We start from the raw sequence: 20,790 nt of genomic DNA, 5'->3' as shown, positions 1-20,790 counted from the left end.
GTTCTATCTATTTTATTAATGTTTTTTTAAAAATAGCTCTTGGATTCACTGATTTTTTGAAGGTTTTTTTTGTCTCTATCTCTATCTCTTTCTCTATCTCTTTCAGTTTCACTCAGATTCTGGTTATTTCTTGTCTTCTGTTAGCTTTGGGGTTTGTTTGCTCTTGGTTCTCTTGTTGTGATGTTAGGGTGTCAATTTGAGATCTTTTCTAGCTTTTCGACGTGGCTATGTAGTGGTATAAATTTTCCCCTTAACACTGCTTTAGCTGTGTTCTAGAGATTCCAGTACATAGTCTCTTTGTTCTCATTGGTTTCAAATAATTTCTTGGTTTCTGATTTAATTTTATTATTTACCCAGAAGTCATTCAGGAGCAGGTTGTTCAATTTCCATGTACTTGTGTAGTTTTGAGTGAGTTTCTTACTCTCAAGTTCCAATTTGATTACACTGTAGTCTGAGAGACTGTTATGATTTCAGTTGTTTTGCATTTGCTAAGGAGTGTTCCTTCCAATTATGTGATCTGTTTTAAAGTAAGTGCCATGTGGCACTTAGGAGAATATGTATTGTGTTGTTCTTGGCTGGAAAGTTCTGTAGATATCTGTCAGGTCCATTTGACCCAAAGCTGAGTTCAAGTCCTGAATATCTTTGTTACTTTTCTGTCTCCATTATTGGTCTAATATTGGCAGTAGGGTGTTAAAGTCTCCCACTATTATTGTGTGGGAGTTTGTTTAAGTCCCTTTGTGTAGGTCTCTAAGAATGTGTTTTATAAATCTGCATGCTCCTTGAATTGATCCCTTTAGCATTATGTAATGCCTTTCTTTTTCTGTTTTGATCTTTGTTGGTTTAAAGTCTATTTTGTTAGAAACTACAATTTCAATTCCTCTTTTTTTCTTTTATTTGCTTGATGAATTTTCCTCCATTCCTTTATTTTAAGCCTGTGTGTGTCTTTGCATGTGAGATGGGTTTCTTGAATATGGCACACCAATGGGTCTTGACTCTTTAACCAGCTTGACATTAGGTGTCTTTTAATGAGGGCATTTAGCCCATTTAAATTTAAGATTAGGCCAGGCACGGTGGCTTATGCCTGTAATCCCAGCACTTTGGGAGGCTGAGGCAGGTGAATCATCTGAGGTCAGGAGTTCATGACCAGCCTGGCCAACATGGCGAAACCCCACCTCTACTAAAAATATAAAAATTAGCCTGTCATAGTGGTGCACATCTGTAATCCCAGCTGCTCGGGAGGCTGAGGCAGAATTGCTTGAACCTGGGAGGCAGATGTTGCTGTTAGCCAAGATTGTGCACTGCACTCCAGCCTGGGTGACAAAACAAGACTCCATCTCAAAAAAAAAAAAAGTTTAAGGTTAATATTGCTATGTGTGAATTTGATCCTGTTTTCATGGTGCTAGCTGGTTATTTTGAAGACTCTTTGATGTAGTTTTTTCATAGTGTCATTGGTCTTTGTACTTCAGTGTGTTTTTGCAGTGGCTAGTAATGGTTTTTTTTTCTTTCCATGTTTAGCCCTTCTCTCAGGAGCTCTTGCAAGGCAGGCCTGGTGGTGATGAATTCCTTCAGCATTTGCTTGTCTGAAAATGATTGTATTCCTCCTTTATTTATGAAGCTTAGTTTTCCTGGATATTCTTGTCTGGAAATTCTTTTCTTTAAGAGTGTTGAGTAGTGGCCCCCAATCTCTTATGACTTGGGTTTCTGCTTAAAGGTCTATTGTTAGTCTGACGAACTTTTGTCTGTAGGTCATGTGGCCTTTCTCTCTGACTGCCTTATCATTTATTCCTGAATTTCAATCTTGAAGAATCTGATGATTTTGTGTCTTGGGGATGATCTTCTCATGGAGTATCTTACTGGGGTTTTCTGGATTTTTTGATTTTGAATGTTGGCCTTTCTTGTTATGTTGGGAAAGTTCTTCTGGATGATATCCTAAAGGATGTTTTCTAACTTGGTTCCTTTCTCCCTATCCAAGGTACCCCAGTCAGTCATAGGTTCAGTCTTTTTACATAATCTCATAGACCTCGGAGATTTCTTTCATTCCTGTTCTTTTTTCTTCAATCTTGTCTGCCTGTTTTATTTCGGCAAGGTAGTCTTCAAACTCTGAAGTTCCTTCCTCAGCTTGGTCTACTCGGTTATTGATACTTGTGGTTGCACTGTGAAGTTCTGATGTTGTGTTTTTCAATTCCATCAGGTCATTTATGTTCCTCTCTAAATTGGTTGTTTTGGTTAACAGCTCCTGTCGTGTTTTTCATGGTTCTTAGCTTCTTTGCATTGGGTTAGAACATACTCCATTAGTTCAGCAAAGTTCATCATTAACCACCTTCTGAAGCCTACTTTTGTCAATGTATCCACCTCAGCCTCTGCCCAGTTCTGTGCCCTTGCTGGAGATATGCTAGCTGGGATCATTTGGTGAAGAGGCACTCTGGCTTTTTAAGTTTTCAGCATTTTTTGGTTTATTCTTTTCATCTTTGTGAGATTTTCTAGCTTGGATCTTTGAGGCTGCTGACCTTTGGATGGGATTCTTGTGGGGACTTTTTTGTTTGTGCTGTTTTTGTTGTTGCTTTCTGTTTGTTTGTTTTTCTTTTTTTCTTTTTTTTTTTTTTTGTTTGAGATGGAGTCTCGCTCTGTTGCCCAGGCTGGAGTGCAGTGGTGCGATCTCGGCTCACTGCAAGCTTCGCCTCCCAGGTTCACGCTGTTCTCCTGCCTCAGCCTCCTGAGTAGCTGAAACTACAGGCACCCACCACCATGCCTGGCTAATTTTTTGTATTTTTAGTAGAGACAGGGTTTCACCGTGTTAGTCAAGATGGTCTCAGTCTGCTGACCTTGTGATCTTCCTGCCCCGGCCTCTTAAAGTGCTGGGATTACAGGCATGAACCACCGCGCCCAGCCTCTGTTTGTTTTTCTAACCATCAGGCCACTTTTCTGTAGCACTGCTGTGATTTGCTTGGGATCTACTTCAGACCCTATTTGCGTGGGTTTCTCCCACACCTGGAGGTGTCAACCAGTGGAGCCTGCAGAATAGCAGAGATGACTGCTTGCTCCTTCCTCTGGGATCTTTGTCCCAGAAGGGGAATGACCCGATGACAGTGGGAACACTCCTTTATAAGTTATCTGATGATGTCTATTGGGGGGGTCTCACCCAGTCAGGATGCATGAGATCTGGGAACCACTTAACAAAGCACTCTGGCTGCCCCTTGGTGGAGTGGCTGTGCTGCAGTGGGGGAAATTCCGTACATCTGTACTGCCCGGATTTCTCACAGCCAGCAGGGGGAAAGACTAAGTCTGTTGATCTGTGGAAACTACCTCATTGTTCCTATTTTATGTGTTTCTTGTAGATAAGTTTTTTCTCATTTCCTGTTTTACTACCTTAATTTTTGTTTATTTTAACTTCATTGTTACATGCTTTATTTTTTCATTTTGGTTTGCATACTTTCTATAAATATGTAATCATCTTGAAGTATATTGTAATTATCTTAAAATGGAGATTACATAAAACATCTTTTTTTTTCCTTTGTTTCAAGTTTTAATCAAAGCTTTTATATAAGATTACTTTATTCCTGCATCTTCTCAATTGTTTCTTCCTTGTATTTGCCCTTTTCCTTTCCTACTTGGCGAGATTTGACTTTCCGTTCAAGGATCTTTTTGCAGTCTTTGTCCAGTTTTAGCCTAGTGATAATCACCTTGCTGGGGTGAATGCCTACGTGGACAGTTGTGCCATTAGCCTTTTCCCGCTGCACCCATTCAATGTACCCGTTCAATGTAGATAACATATTTCTTCCTGTAAACCTGGACTACTTTGCCAATTTGCTGACCTTTATAGTGTCCTCGTACAACCTGAACTTCATCATCCTTTCGGATGGGCATGGATCGCACGTTGTAATTCTGTCTCAGCTCTTTGGAAAGAGGGGAAGACATAATCTTCCTGCCAATGTGGGAAGGTGCATTGAAATGCCTTTTGCGATTCTTGCTTCGGTCGGAAGTCACAAAGGGATTAAACTTCATTTTGGCTGGAAAAGCCTGCACACGTCTCGGGTCCTAAAAGTCTCCCAGTAGGCAAGTGTGGTCTGGAAGTTCCGTGAAGACTTTACCGAGAAGTTACTTCGAGACCATTCTCTGGGAAACGACATTGCTCAGACTGGAGTCTATTTCCACAGGCTCCCTTTCCTCAACTCGTTTTCAAGTCCCCAAATCCCCGGTCCCTCCATCCCTTTCCGGTCCGGCGGCCCTTGATTTAAGCGGCCAACAGGTAAAAAAACCATCCCGGCCTCCCCTTCCTGGCTGCTACTCGGCCGACGGGAGACTCTCGGTACCCCCGCGGTCAGAAGCCACCATGCCCAAGAACGGATGGCTGTGGATTACACCCGCTTGCCCGCCGACCTTACCCGCTCCCCCATAAAACATCTTAAAGTTGAAAAAATAAGGCCAGGCATGGTGGCTCACACCTGTAATCACAGCACTGTGGGAGGCTGAGGTGGATGGATCACCTGAGGTCAGGAGTTTGAGACCAGCCTGGCCAACATGGTGAAACTCCGTCTCTACTAAAAATACAAAAATTAGCTGGGTGTGGTGGTGGGCACCTGAGACTGAGGCAGGATATTTACAGAACTTTAATGGTTTTATGTACCATTATTATGATAGTAAAAAATTCTGTCTGTATATTTACATTTAATAGAGAGCTTTATATTTACATATGGTTTTATGATGCCATCTAGCATCATTTTATTTTTCAACAAAATGGATTCATTTTAGCATTTCTGTTTGTTTATGTGCAGAGTCTGTGTTTCTCAGACTGGATCTTGAACTCCTGGTCCCAGGAGATCTGACTGCCTTGGCTTCCTAAAGCTGTAGAATTATAGGCATGAGCCACTGTGTCTGGCTGCCATATACCATTTCTTGTAGGACTGTGCTAGTTGTAATGAACACCCTGAAATTTAATTTAGGAAAGTCTTTATTTTTATTTTGTTTTTCAAGTAAAATTACTTTGAATTAAGTATTATTGGTTAGAATTTTTTTATTACATCAAAATTTGGGAAGTTCTCAGCTTTCTTTTTCTTTAATTTACCTCTGTATTACTTTTTCCCTATATTCGTCTTCTAAGATTTATTTCATGAATATATTGATGTACTTGATGGTGTCCAATAAGTTTTACATTCCATGGTTTTCTTTTGTTTTGCGATTTTATATTTTTATGTTATATATTTTAGGGTATGCCACTTCACACCAGTTAACTGTGTTTTGATGTTTTTGTTTATATTATAATTGTGTATGACAATGTTTAACTCTGTACAATTTAAGGCAGTTTGGAGCAGAATCAAATACAAATCAGCCATATGTCTATTGCCAATATAATTATCTCTGTTTGTTTCCCCGGATAAATATTATCTCTGTATTTTTTATGACATATATTTGTTATGTAGGTTTGTTGTAAATGGTTGTTCAATCTTGTCTAGGTGAGCAGTCATCTCCTATTTCAATATCTATTGTGAACCTGTATTATTTTTGTGTGGGAGAAACACTCTTGGATTTGAAGATTATATACAAACTATCATAACTTTGTATCTTTTTTAGGTATTTATTTTTACTTGTCAGAACCACATATCAAAATTTATTATCAAACATTTTAAAATATGCTGTTTAGGCCAGGTGCAATGGCTCACGCCTGTAATCCCAAGTCTTTGGGAGACAAGGCTGGCGGATTGCCTGAGGTCAGGAGTTCGAGACCAGCGTGGCTAACATGGTGAAACCTTGTCTCTACTAAAAATACAAAAATTACCCGGGCAAGGTGGTGCCTGTAGTCCCGCTACTCAGGAAGCTGAGGCAGGAGACTCACTTGAACCCGGGAGGTGGAGGTTGCAGTGAGCTGAGATCACGCCAGTGCACTCCAGCCTAGAGCAAGATTCCGTCTTTGAAAAAAATAAAATATACTGTTTAGTCTTATTAATTATATGACAATGTTATGCAACTTATCTCTAGAACATTTATATGTTGCAAAGCTAAATCTCAGTACACATTAAACAAGAACCAATTTTTCTGATTTTCTGGCACTTTGCAAACACCACTCTGTTTTCTTTTTCTAAGAGTATAACTGCTTCATATATCTCCTACAGTCTCTTTTTGTGGCTTACTCATTTCATTTTGCATAATGTCATCAAAGTTTATCTTTATAGTTGTTAGAATATTTTTGGCTTTTTAAGTCCTAGGTGATATTCCAGTATTTTTATATTTTAAATTATATCTACTGAATAATTTGGAGACAGAAATTTGCATTCCTTTTACCTATTGGCTTTCAGTAACGATGCTGCAATAATTATGGGTAGGCAAATAACTTCATATGGCCATCCATGTGAACATTTATATATGTGCTAACTTCTATTTTATTAGCTCACTTTTTTTTGAGACAGAGTCTCGCTTTGTCACCCAGGCTGGAGTGCAGTGGCACGATCTTGGCTCACTGCAACCTCTGCTTCCCGGTTCAAGCGATTCTCCTGCTTCATTCAGCCTCTTGAGTAGCTGGGACTACAGGCTCATGCCACCAAGCCCAGCTAATTTTTTTATTTTTAGTAGAGACAAGGTTTCACCATGTTGGCCAGGATGGTCTCAATCTCTTAACCTTGTGATCCACCTGCCTTGGCCTCCCCAAAGTCCTGGAATTACAGGCGTGAGCCACCATGCCCGGCCTATTAGTCTACTTTTTAGCCATTATACTCATGCCAAATTGTTTTTGTTCTGTAACTTTGTAATGTAGTTTGAAATCAGGAACTATAATGACTTCAACATTGTTCCCTTTTTTTTGAAGACTTTGGGTACTTTATTGTCTTTTGAGAGTCCGTATACTACTTTTGGGGTTGCTGTTTCTGTTTCCTCAAAAATGCAATGAGAAATTTTAAAAAAATTGCATTAAATCTCTGTATTACATTGAGCAGTATGGACATCTTCAAAATATTATTTCAGCCTTTGAACAGGAGCATGCTGTAGAGTGTGTTTAATATCTATATAGTTGTAAATTTTTCAGGTTTTGCCTGTTTTATACTCATTTCATTTTGGTCATAGAATGTAATTCATAAATTTTCAGTTTTAAAAAATTTGTTAACACTTCTTTTTTTGCCTACCAGGTGGTCTATCAAGGGGAATGTTGTATGAGCTATTGAGAAGGGCATGCATCCTGATATTGTTGAGGCGTCTTCTCTATACCTCTGTTAGAAATAATTGTTTTATACTGCCTTCAAGTCCTCTCTTCACTTACTAATATTCTGTCTTGTATTATTTTTATTACAGAAAGTTGGGTATTGAAATGTCCTACCATAATTATATTACTGTCTAGGTGTTTTTTCCATTCTGTAAATATTTGCTATATATATTTGGAAACTTAATGTGAGATACAAACACACACAAACACATATATATACATAGGCTCCCAGTAAATGAATGTATTATTGTTTTTTTATTTGTTTGTTTGTTTGTTTGTTTTGAGACAGAGTCTCGCTCTGTTGCCCAGGCTGGAGTGCAGTGGCGCGATCTCGGCTCACTGCAAGCTCTGCCTCCCGGGTTCATGCCATTCTCCTGCCTCAGCCTCCCAAGTAGCTGGGACTACAGGCGCCCGCCACCACGCCCAGCTAATTTTTTGTATTTTTAGTAAAGGCGGGGTTTCTCCGAGTTAGCCAGGATGGTCTCGATCTCCTGACCTCGTGATCTGCCCGCCTCGGCCTCCCAAAGTGCTGGGAGTACAGGTGTGAGCCACTGCACCCAGCCTGTATTATTGTTTAATGTCCTTCTTTGTCTCTTTGCAGTTTTGACTTAAAGTATATTTTATAAAATGTGACAGTTTTTGACTTAAGATGTAGCTTGTGTGATATTATTTTGGCCTTTTCAGCTCTCATTTGGTTAATATTTGTATGGAATGTCTAAATCCATCTTGCCACTTTCAGTCCTTTTTTATCATTAGATTTTAGCTGACTCTTGTAGAAAGGCAAGTTGGATCTTGGTGTGAGAAACAAACTCACCCATCCAAACCCAAAGAATGGACTCAGAGACCTGGAGAACAGCGAAAGTGAGACTTTTAATGACAGTCTTGCGAGATTGAGTGTCTGGCATGCAGGCACACGCAGCACAGTTTCAGCAAACAATTTGTCAGCGCACAGGCCCCTCCCCCGGTTCCTCATAGGCTGACTACTATGGGGCCACAATCTTCCCAGATGTCACCTATTGGCAAGGGCTTTAGGTGTTTCCTTTTGAGTTGTCTTGTTGCATTTTGTTGCAGCCCAAAATGCATCGCAACTGTTCAGGACTCTTCAGACTTTTGACTTGTGGCCCTAGTGGCTGCACTTAGCTGATAAGAAAGGGTACAATTATCTATGTTGCAAATTAACCTAAATTTGTTGGTGGGGTGGGGAGAGGGTAGTTGCAAGGACCCTGACCCATAGGTGCCTGGCTGCTGGGTAAAAGAGAAGGCAGTAAGGAGGCAGCTGGTGACTCAGAACACTCTGCTTCTTTATCACTTTATTTCCATGTAACCTGCTTAAAACTAACGCACTTAGAATTGAGAACGGGCCATCACATATAGGTTATTTTCTACATTGGTTTTTTATTTTTATTTTTATTTATTTATTTATTTATTTATTTATTTATTTATTTATTTATTTTGAGACAAAGTCTCACTATGTCGTCCAAGCTGGAGTGCAATGGCATGATCTTAGCTCACTGTAACCTCCGCCTTCCAGGTTCAAGTGATTCTCCTGTCTCAGCCTCCCAAATAACTGGGATTACAGGTGGGTACCACCACACCCAGCTAATTTTTGTATTTTTGTTAGAGATGGTGTTTCACCATATAGGCCAGGCTGGTCTCAAACTCCTGACCTCAGGTGGTCTGCCCATCTTGGCCTCTGAAAGTGCTGGGATTACATGCTTGAGCCACTGCACCCAGCCAAATTTTTTTTTTTTTTTTAGATGGAGTCTCCCTCTGTCTCCCAGGCTGGAGTGCAGTGGCGCGATCTCGGCTCACTGCAAGCTCCACCTCCCGGGTTCACGCCATTCTCCTACCTCAGCCTCCCGAGTAGCTGGGACTACAGGCGCCCACCACCACGCCTGGCTAATTTTTTGTATTTTTAGTAGAGACAGGGTTTCTCTGTGTTAGCTAGGGTGGTCTCAATCTCCTGACCTCGTGATCCGCCTGCCTTGGCCTCCCCCTCCCAAAGTGCTGGGATTACTAGGGTGAGCCACTGTGCCTGGCCCCAACATTTTTTTAATAAATCACTTTATTGAACGTATGTCTCTTGGTTGGAAAGTTAGTTATATATATGTATGTGTATATATATAAACTCTGAAACAGACTTATTAATGTTATTTTATTGTTTGATTCTTGTATCTTTGTCTCTCATTCTCTTTTTTTTTTGAGACGGAGTCTGGCTCTGTCGCCCAGGCTGGAATGCAGTGGCCAGATCTCGGTTCACTGCCAGCTCCGCCTCCCAGGTTCACGCCATTCTCCTGCTCAGCCTCCCGAGTAGCTGGGAATACAGGCGCCCGCCACCATGCCCTGCTAATTTTTTTGTATTTTTAGTAGAGACAGGGTTTCACCATGTTAGCCAGAATGGTCTTGATCTCTAGACCTCGTGATTCGCCCGCCTGGGCCTCCCAAAGTGCTGGGATTACAGGCGTGAGCCGCTGTGCCGGGCCTCATTTTCTCTCTTAATTTGTGTCTTTTTTATTTTTTTGTTGATATACATTTACTTCTTTCTTATTTTATGTATCTATACAAATATATTTTTTGTGCTATCTTGGGGATTACATAACACCTCTAAAAGATACAACAATATATTTCAGTCTGGTAAAAAGAAAAAAACCTCAGTGGCGTGCAAATGTTTTTTCTCATTACATCTGCCCTCAAATTTTTCATTGATGTTTGAATTATATTTTTTTATGTTGTATATTCACTAACAAGATGTTTATAATGATTTCTATGCTTTTAATTTTCAAATTTTAGAGAATAATTAAAAATGTTTTCTGTACCATTATAATAATGCTTAAAAATTCCATTTTTGTGGCCGGGCGCGGTGGCTCAAGCCTGTAATCCCAGCACTTTGGGAGGCCGAGACGGGCGGATCACGAGGTCAGGAGATCGAGACCATCCTGGCGAACACGGTGAAACCCCGTCTCTACTAAAAAATACAAAACACTAGCCAGGTGAGGTGGCGGGCACCTGTGGTCCCAGCTACTCGGGAGGCTGAGGCAGGAGAATGGCGTAAGCCCGGGAGGCGGAGCTTGCAGTGAGCCGAGATCGCGCCACTGCACTCCAGCCTGGGCGACAGAGTGAGACTCCGTCTCAAAAAAAAAAAAAAAAAAAAAAATTCCATTTTTGTGTTTGTGGATATCTTTTCCAGAAAATAATGTATTTTTCTATGATTATGTGTTGTTTCATTGAATAATGTTATTTTCAGTTGAAGCAACTGCTTTTAGCACCTTTTATATGTAGAGCATATGGAGTGCTAATACACTTTTTCAGAATTTGGTTATTTTTGAAGGTTTTGGTTTTTTTATTCAACAGGACATATTTGCTGATGATATTATACTCACTTGATAGCTATTATTTTCAGGACTTTAACTGTATCAGACAGTACCCTTCTGGCTTGCAAAATTTTTGTTGACAATTCACTGGCTATCTAATAAGACTATGCTTGCAAATGATACATCACTTTTATCTTGCAGTTTCCAAGAGGCTGTTTTTGCATGTGACTTTTGAAATTGTGCTTACATATATGTTTGTTATAAATATCTTTGTGTATATCCTAGTTTGTTTTTTGAGCTTCTTCATTTTTATGTCATTTTTACTTTCAGGATTTTTCAGTTAGTCTTTTTGATTTTTTGCCGTCATAATTTCTGTTTTTCTAATATTTTACATATTTTTGTTCTTACCCTCATTTTTCTGATTTTCTGTAGTTCTCTTTCTGTTTCACTCACTGAGTATTCAATTTATTTTCAATTTTTAAAATTAATACATACATTTTTTATGGTTTCTCTCTGAAACTTTTATAACATTTTTGATAAAACCATATTGCCTTATTTTGTATACATTTGTAATCTTTGATTGAAATTTGGACATTAAAAAATGTTACCTGTCACAATCTTTATAATGTAGCTTTGTCCTGGCATAGTCTGAACAATTGTCTTGATTAGAGATCCTGGGAGTCTCTCAAACATGTTCCTAGAATGTGTCTTATCTACAATTTTGTGTTTATTTTTTAATTAAAGGAGTTTGTGTTTCTTCTTTTCTTAGTTTTTTTTGAGACAGAGTCTTGCTCTGTCTCCCAGACTGGAGTGCAGTGGCGCAATCTTGGCTCACTGCACCCTGCGCCTCCTGGGTTCAAGTGATTCTCCCGCCTCAGCCTCCCAAGTAGCTGGGAATGCAGGTGCACGCTCTCACACCTGGCTACTTTTTTTTTTTTTTTTTTTTAAGTAGAGATGGAGTTTCACCGTGTTGGTCAGGTTGGTCTCAAACTTGTGACCTCAAGTGATCCACCAGCCTCAGCCTCCCAAAGTGCTAGAATTACAGGCGTGAACCACCACGCCTGGTTTATTTTTGGTTCTTCTTAATAGTAATAACTTGCTACACCTGTTTTCTGTGTGTGGGACTGCAGCCTCTCTGCTGCTGTAACATTTAGCTTTGGTCTCAGCAGAGTTAAACTGTCATTCCAAAGTATACCACTGTTTCTTTCAGCACTATATGTCATAGGAGACAGAAACCAGTGTCTAGACAGGACCCTAGAAGCAAGTAATAAAGATGTATGTGCCAGTATTTTAATTGTCTTTTAAAGAAGAAACCAAACCTTGGCAGTTTACTTCAAAAGGCACGGTTATATTGGGGAGCAGGAAGAGCTGTGTTGGGTAAATGTAACAGACTTTTCTTTTTCTTCTATGTCACTCTCTATGTTGTGCTCAGCTGGGGCACTTCACACATGTAACTTATTTATACATTTTCCTCAGATGTATTTTTGTTGTATGTTTTTGTTACATTTACATGTCCATAAAAAATTAGGGCCTTTGGGCCAGGCATGGTGGCCAGTGCGCCAAAGTGCGGTAATCCCAGCACTTTGGGAGGCTGAAGTGGACGCATCACCTGAGGTCAGGAGTTCAAGACCAGACTGGCTAACATGGCGAAACCCCATCTCTACTAAAAATACAAAAATTGGTTGGGCATAGTGGTGCGTGCCTGTAATCCTAGCTACTTTGGACACTGGGGCAGGAGAACAGCTTGAGCCTGGGAGACAGAGGTTGCAGTGAGCGGAGATCATGCCATTGCACTCCATCCTGGGCTACAGAATGAGACTCCATCTCAAAAAAAAAAAAAAAAAAATTAGGGCCTTTGTTCTTTTGCTTTGCCATCTTGTTAATGTAGTTTGTATAATTTTATGGGTTACATTTGTAAAGCATATTCATCTGAGTCTAGTAAATGGAGTAATTTGTTATTTTTATTTCTTTCAGTTATATATTCTCATTTTGCCCAAGACCTTTGGCCAGAGCAGGGCATAAAAGATTCTTTCCAAGAAGTCATATTGAGAAGATATGGAAAATGTAGACATGAAGATTTACAGTTAAGAACAGACTGTAAAAGTGTGGATGAGTGTAATCTGCACAAAGAGTGTTATAATGAACTAAACCAGTGTTTGACAACTACCCAGAGTGAAATATTTCAATGTGATAAATATGTGAACGTCTTTTATACATTTTCAAATTCAAATATACATAAGATAAGACATACAGGAAAGAAGCCTTTCAAATGTAAAAAATGTGACAAATCGTTTTGCATGCTTTTACACCTAACTCAACATAAAAGAATTCATATTAGGGAAAATTCTTACCAATGTGAAGAATGTGGTAAAGTCTTTAACTGGTTCTCAACCCTTACTAGACACAGAAGAATTCATACTGGAGAGAAACCCTACAAATGTGAAGAATGTGGCAAAGCTTTTAAGCAGTCCTCAACCCTTACTACACATAAGATAATTCATACTGGAGAGAAACCCTACAGATGTGAAGAATGTGGCAAAACCTTTAACCGGTCTTCACACCTTACTACACATAAAAGAATTCATACTGGAGAGAAACCCTACAGATGTGAAGAATGTGGCAGAGCTTTTAACCGGTCCTCACACCTTACTACACATAAGATTATTCATACTGGAGAGAAACCCTACAAATGTGAAGAATGTGGCAAAGCTTTTAACCAATCCTCAACCCTTACTACACATAAGATAATTCATGCTGGAGAGAAACCTTACAAATGTGAAGAATGTGGCAAAGCTTTTTACCGATTCTCATACCTTACTAAACATAAGATAATTCATACCGGAGAGAAGTTCTACAAATGTGAAGAATGTGGCAAAGGCTTTAATTGGTCCTCGACCCTTACTAAACATAAAAGAATTCACACTGGAGAGAAGCCCTACAAATGTGAACAATGTGGCAAAGCTTTTAATGAGTCCTCAAACCTTACTGCACATAAGATAATTCATACTGGAGAGAAACCCTACAAATGTGAAGAATGTGGCAAAGCCTTTAACCGGTCCCCAAAACTTACTGCACATAAGGTAATTCATTCTGGAGAGAAACCCTACAAATGTGAAAAATGTGGAAAAGCTTTTAACCAATTCTCAAACCTTACTAAACATAAGATAACTCATATTGGAGATACATCTTACACATATCTAGAATGTGATAAAGCCTTTAGCCAGTCTTCAACTCTTACTCAACATAAAGTAATTCATACTGGAGAGAAACCCTGCAACTGTGAAGAATACAGCAAAGCTTTCAACCAGTCCTCAAACCTTATTGAACAAAGTAATTCATACTGGAGAGAAACGCTACAAATGTGAAGATGTGGCAAAGCCTTTAACCAGTCCTGAATTCTTACTAAACATAAGAAAATTCATACTGAAGAGGAACCCTATGAATGTGAAGAATATGGAAAGCCTTCAACAAGTCCTCAATTCTTACCAGACATAAAATAATTCATGGGCTGGGTGTAGAGGCTCACGCCTGTAATCCCAGCACTTTGGGAGGCTGAGACGGGTGAATCACATGAGGTCGAGTGTTCGAGACCAGCCTGACCAACATGGTGAAATCCCGTCTCTACTAAAAATACAAAATTAGCCAGGCGTGGTGGTGCATGCCTGTAATCCCAGCTACTCGGGAGGCTGAGGCAGAAGAATTGCTTGAACCCGGGAGGCAGAGGTTGCAGTGAGCCGAGATCGTGCCATTGCACTCCAGCCTGGGCAACAAGAGTAAAGAGTAACACTCTGTCTCAGGAAAAAAAAAAAAAAAAAAAAAAAAAAATTCATACTGAAAAGAAACTCTACAAACTTGAAAGATGTGACAGTGCTTTTGACAACAACTAAAACTTTTTTAAACATAAAAAATCATACTGGTGAGAAATCCTAGAAATGTAAGGAATGTGACAAAGCCTTTAAATGGTTGTCACACTTGATTATAGGTAAGATAGTTCATGCTGAAGAAAACTACAAGTGTGAACAATGGCAAAACTTTTAACGAATGCTCACACCTTATTGCACAGGAGAGCATTTATACTTGAGAAAAATTGTACAAATATAAAGACCATGAAAAAGCCATTAATATCTATTCACATCTTACCACTGGAGAGTTCATACTTAATAAAAGGAATATAAGTGCAATTACCGTCAAAAGATCTTTCAGGAAATACAAACCTTTAAAGTGAAGAAGGTATTTATTTTGAAGATGAACATTACAAATGTGAAGAGGGTTGTAGTACCTTTATTTGTATCACAGATTTTATTGTACATATTTTGTACTAGAAGAAAACTCTGAAGTAGTTGCTCAAAGTTCAACATCAGAGAATTTATATTGAAGAAAAACTTTGCAAATTTAATAAATTTTAAACACTTTTTCAAAAAGTACAGCTTAGAAGACACCAGAGTTCATACTAAAATATATTTTTGCAGATGCAGTAAAAATGAAAATATTTAACCAAAATTAAATCTGTATAAATGTCAGAGAATTTACAGTACAAATATATAAGGCACTGACACTTCAGATATACTAAATCAGAGTGCTAAGTATAGAAAATAAAACTAAAGTTGGGGCTGGATGCAGTGGCTCACATCTGTAATCCAGCACTTTGGGCAACCGAGGTGGGTGAATCACCTGAGGTCAGGAGTTTGAGACCAGCCTGACCAACATGGAGAAACTGCGGCTCTCCTAAAAATACAGAATTAGCCACGTGTGGTGGTGTATGCCTGTAATTCCACCTACTCGGGAGGCTGAGGCAGGAGAATTGCTTGAACCTGGGAGGCGGAGGTTGTGGTGAGCCGAGATTGTGCCATTGCACTCCAGCCTGGGCAACAAGAGCGTAACTCTGTCTCAAAAAAAAAAAAAAAAAAAAGGAAAAAAAAAGCAACAACTAAAGTTGGTAGAAAAATTATTTGTATATAACTTTAAAAGGAGTAGAAGGGTTTTTTGCAGAGTTATGTTCAAAGTATACTTTATTTCTTGAAGAAATTACGATTTTTTTGTAAATAATGATGTAATTCAACTCTCAAAATATTTCCTACTGTTTATTTTGGTTGTATTCACGTGTGAAAGTATGTGATCAGTTATTGCTGCATTAAAAACATGAGAGTCGGCCGGGCGCGGTGGCTCAAGCCTGTAATCCCAGCACTTTGGGAGGCCGAGACGGTTGGATCACGAGGTCAGGAGATCGAGACCATCCTGGCTAACATGGTGAAACCCCGTCTCTACTAAGAAATACAAAAAACTAGCCGGGCGAGGTGGCGGGCGCCTGTAGTCCCAGCTACTCGGGAGGCTGAGGCCGGAGAATGGCGTGAACCCGGGAGGTGGAGCTTGCAGTGAGCTGAAATCTGGCCACTGCACTCCAGCCTGGGCTACAGAGCGAGACTCCGTCTCAAAAAAAAAAAAAAAAAAAAAAGAAAAAAAACATGAGAGTCTTTTTTATTAAGTGGCCATTATGATCTTCTCTATGAAAGAGTAAGGACATTAAAATGTAAGATGCATGATGAAAAATTAAGTGAAGAGGCTCTTTGTGGTTAACTTATATTGAATGATGCATTATGTAGGTGTTCACAGTAATATGATTTTGCATTATGAGAAGAAAACATTTTTAATTTTACTTAAAATTAAATGAAAATAAATTAGTATATTATTGTACTAATTGTACTTTTGTATAGTAAAATCCAGTATATTTAAAAAATGTTAGATTATATGTGAAGTTAATATTTTAATCCAATATTTTTAACATGTTAAATACTATTGTGCATTCAATGAAGTGTTATTATGCCACGAACCTTAACCTGTTCCACTTTACTTAAGGGTATAAATGAAAGATCATAACAATAAGGGGCCAGGCGCAGTGGTTCACGCCTATAATCCCAGCACTTTGGGAGGCCGAGGCAGATGAATCACGAGGTCAGGAGTTCGAGACCAGCCTGGCCAACATGGTGAAACCCCATCTCTACTAAAAATACAGAAATTAGCCTGTCGTGGTGGCTGGCGCCTGTAATCCCAGCTACTTGGGAGGCTGAGGCAGAAGAATCGCTTAAAACCAGAAGACAGAGGTTGCAGTGAGCTGAGATCGTGCTACTGCGCCTGGATTAACATCTCAAGTAATCTCTTTTGTCAGTGGGTTTAAACCACAAATTAGTTAAAGAATATTGTTTCTGTAGGTTAAATTTTTCAATCATTTCAATTTACTTTTAAAATTTTTTGTGGATACCTAATATGAGTATATATTTATGCCATATTTATGCATATTTTGATGCAGGAGTAAAATATATAATCACATCAGGGGTATCCATCACCTCTAGCATTCATCCTTTGTATTACAAACAATCCAGTTCTACACTTTTAGTTATTTTAAAATGCACAATTGTTATTGGTCACAGAGTTATTTTTATGGTCATAATAAAAAATACGCAAGTATAAAATCCATACATTTCTGAGTCCTGAATAAATATTATTAAAATTACAAGTATAAATAAAATCCATACATTTCTGAGTCCTGAATAAACATTAAATTTTTCTTACATATATTTTTGAACATGTGGCTTCTCTGCCCGCAAACACATACAGACTTTTAGTTTTGATTTACATAGAGTTAAATATATATTAGTCTAAAGATAAACCTTAGCTGTAAGAAAACTATGGAGTATGAGTTTGTACCCATTTTCAGAAAAAAAAAGCAATATAGGAACAAAGCAAGTCATTTTAACAAGGTGACTACTAGAAAACTAAAAACCTCAAAAATGCCAAAAGCAAATGTATACTCTCTACTTTGTATTGAATTTATTACTCTATAATCTATGCCTTATGCTTCCAAATCTCCCGATGCAAATTATCTGTTTATACTTGCCTGGTACTCATGACAGACTTCTATTTTTTGTGTGTTTTTTTATATTTTATAGTTTATGAAATATATGAGCTGGAATGTGACTATAAGAATAATTTTCATGAAATGTAGTCCATACAAAATATATATATATATATATATATTTTTTTTTTTTTTTGAGGCGGAGTCTCGCTCTGTCGCCCAGGCTGGAGTGCAGTGGCCGGATCTCAGCTCACTGCAAGCTCCGCCTCCCAGGTTCACGCCATTCTCCTGCCTCAGCCTCCCGAGTAGCTGGGACTACAGGCACCGCCACCGCGCCCGGCTAATTTTTGTATTTTTTAGTAGAGACGGGGTTTCACCGTGTGAGCCAGGATGGTCTCGATCTCCTGACCTCGTGATCCGCCCGTCTCGGCCTCCCAAAGTGCTGGGATTACAGGCTTGAGCCACCGCGCCCGGCCTACAAAATAATTTTTATATGTAATTCCACAATGAGTATTTTGTTACATTTTATTTAGTTAGAACATTCCATTTTGTTTTCAATTGGAGAACTGTATATAAGCTTACTATTCTTTAGTTATTGTTCTTTTTGCTTTTTATAATTGATATAAGTAAATTTATTTATGGAGTCAAATTGTTCAGGTAAATACAAGGGAAGCTTAGTAAGTCATGAAGATGTTTTTATATATAAATGTGGAAAGCATATATAGCAGTTCTTGCTGTGTAACATGCTCCAGAAAAAGCCATAAACATTTCTGCTAAAGTTGGTTTGTAACTTCAAGTCAGAGATAGAAAATATTAGTGGTGAAGAAATAAAACTGATTTTTTATGTGGAGAGGACACTTTTTCTAGGCTGAAAAGCTGAGTGTTGCTGGAATTAAAAAAAAAAAAAAATGTGGCCAGGCATGGTGGCACACACCTACAATCCCAGCACTTTGGGAGGCCAAGACAAGTTGATCACGAGGTCAGGAGTTCAAGACCAGCCTGGCCAAGATGGTGAGACCCCCGTCTCTACTAAAAATACAAAAATTACCCGGGCATGGTGGTGGGTGCCTGTAATCCCAGCTATTTTGGGGGCCGAGGCAGAGAATCACTTGAACCCGGGAGGTGGAGGTTGCAGTGAGCCGAGACCGCACCACTGTACTCCAGCCTGGGCGACAGAACGAGACTCTGCCTTAAAATAAAAATAAAAAAAAGCTGGCCTGGTGTGGTGGCTCACACCTGTAATCACAGCATTTTGGTAGGTCGAGGTGGGCGGATCACAAGGTCAGGAGATCGAGACCATCCTGGCTAACACGGTGAAACCATGTCTCTACTAAAAATACAAAAAATTAACTGGGCATGGTAGAGGGGGCCTGTAGTTCCAGCTACTCTAGTTGCAGCTACTCGGGAGGCTGAGGCAGGAGAATGGCGTGAACACGGGAGGCAGAGCTTGCAGTGAACCGAGATCACGGCCACTGCTCTCCAGCCTGGGCGACAGAGAGACTCTGACTCTGGCTCCGTCTCAAAAAAAAAAAAAAAAAAAAAAAAAAATCGCTGCTTTCATTTTCTTCAGATTTGTTCGTATCATGTGTATTCCAGCTATGTATGCATCACAGCCCTTATTTTTCCATGTTGTGGCTACAGTTTTCTCATTGTTGTCTTCATGCCATTTCATTTCACATGGTACCTTGTAGATTTTGATGAGAAACTTCGTATTTTTTAATGCCCTGAAAAAATGTTTTTGTTTTCTATTTCTTTAAGATGGAGTTTAGGCCGGGCGCAGTGGCTCACACTTGTAATCCCAGCACTTTGGGAGGCCGAGGCAGGCAGATCACAAGGTCAGGAAATCGAGACCATCCTGGCTAACACGGTGAAACCCCGTCTCTACTAAAAATACAAAAACAAAATTAGCCGGGCGTGGTGGCGGGCGCCTGTAATCCCAGCTACTCAGGAGGCCGAGGCCGGAGAATGACGTGAACCCGGGAGGCGGAGTTTACAGTAAGCCGAGATCGCCCACTGCACTCCAACCTGGGCGAGACCGAGACTCCGTCTCAAAAAAAAAAAAAAAAAAAAAAAAAAGAGTTTCACTCTTGTTGCCAAGGCTGGAGTGCAATGGTGCAATCTCAGCTCCCTGCAACCTCTGCCTCCTGGGTTCAAGTGATTCTCCTGCCTCAGCCTCCTAAATCGCTGGGATTACGGGTATGCGCCACCACGTCCAGCTAGTTTTGTAGTTTCAGTGGAGATGGGGTTTCACCCTGTTGGTCAGGCTTGTCTTGAACTCCTGACCTCAGGTGATCCACCCACCTCGGCCTCCCAAAGTGCTGGGATTACAGGTGTGAGCCAAAACTGGGTTTAACTGGAGAGTTTCCTTATCAATATAACTTTCAGATCAGTGAATTAAGATAAAGGTATACACTCCACAGGTGAGAGAATTAAATCAGTTGCATGGGTTTCGTTTGTTTGTAAAAGGTAAATCTTACTACATTGTTATACAAAGTGTGGCAAATATAAAATTTGCTAGAAAATATACCTTAAAATTTATTTATTTATTTATTTTTTCGAGAAGGAGTCTCACTCTGTTGCCCAGGCTGGAGTGCAGTGGCACAATCTCGGTTCACTGCAACCTCTGCCTCCCAGGTTCAAGCGATTCTCCTGCCTCAGCCTCCTGAGTAGTTGGGATTACAGGTGCTCACCACCACGCCTGGCTATTTTTGTATTTTAAGTAGAGACGGGGTTTCACCATGTTGGCCAGGCTGGTCTCGAACTCCTGACCTCGTGATCCACCCACCTTGCCCTCCCATAGTACTGGGATTACAGGCGTTAGCCACGGCACCCAGACTTTATTTTTTATTTTATTTTATTTATTTACTTATTTTTTGTGACAGAGTTTTGCTCCTGTTGCCCAGGTTGGAATGCAATAGTGTGATCTCGGCTTCACAACCTCTACCTCCCGAGTTCAAGGGATTCTCCTGCCTCAGCCTTCCCGAGTAGCTGGGATTACAATGCGCCACCCACGCCCTGCTAATTTTATATTTTTAGTAGAGACAGAGTTTCTCCATGTTGGTCAGGCCGGTCTTGAACTCCCGACCTCAGGTGATCCGCCCTCCTCGGCCTCCCAGAATGCTGGGGTTACAAGCATGAGCCACTGCACCTGGCAAAAATTAAATTTTTAAGAGAGTTAATGGTAAGTGAACAATTTTATATGTAATATTCTTTGATATAGCATGACTTATGTTTCCATGCGGAATCTTCTATTTTTAAGTGTAAACGTTAAAGGTTGCAAAATAGTAAAATGACCTCTGTGAATCTGCAATTTGGAGGAATATTTTTTTTCTATGCTGATATTGCAATTTGGAGGAATTTCTCTTATTTTGTATAATTTTTTAAATGGGTGAAGTTCAGTCTTCAGTTTTTATTTTTAGTCACCTAACTGTAGCCAACTCCTC

At 39.6% G+C, this 20,790-nt stretch overlaps 1 protein-coding gene and 1 pseudogene across 1 annotated transcript in view; one reads left to right on the top strand and one right to left on the bottom strand.

Moving 5' to 3' along the window:
* The window catches only part of LOC103234279 (uncharacterized), a 102,385-nt gene that overhangs the window by 25,114 nt on the left and 56,481 nt on the right, over positions 1-20,790 (top strand). Inside the window, 3 exon segments of the mRNA XM_037992347.2 lie at positions 12,472-13,822; positions 13,824-13,861; positions 13,864-13,968. Of these exon segments, the coding sequence (XP_037848275.2) occupies positions 12,472-13,822; positions 13,824-13,861; positions 13,864-13,968 (1,494 nt within the window).
* Positions 3,484-4,055, bottom strand: LOC103234277 (large ribosomal subunit protein uL24-like; annotated as a pseudogene).

Source organism: Chlorocebus sabaeus, chromosome 6 (assembly GCF_047675955.1).
Source record: "Chlorocebus sabaeus isolate Y175 chromosome 6, mChlSab1.0.hap1, whole genome shotgun sequence".
Lineage (NCBI taxonomy): Eukaryota > Metazoa > Chordata > Mammalia > Primates > Cercopithecidae > Chlorocebus > Chlorocebus sabaeus.
This window is presented reverse-complemented; position numbering and strand designations above follow the sequence as displayed.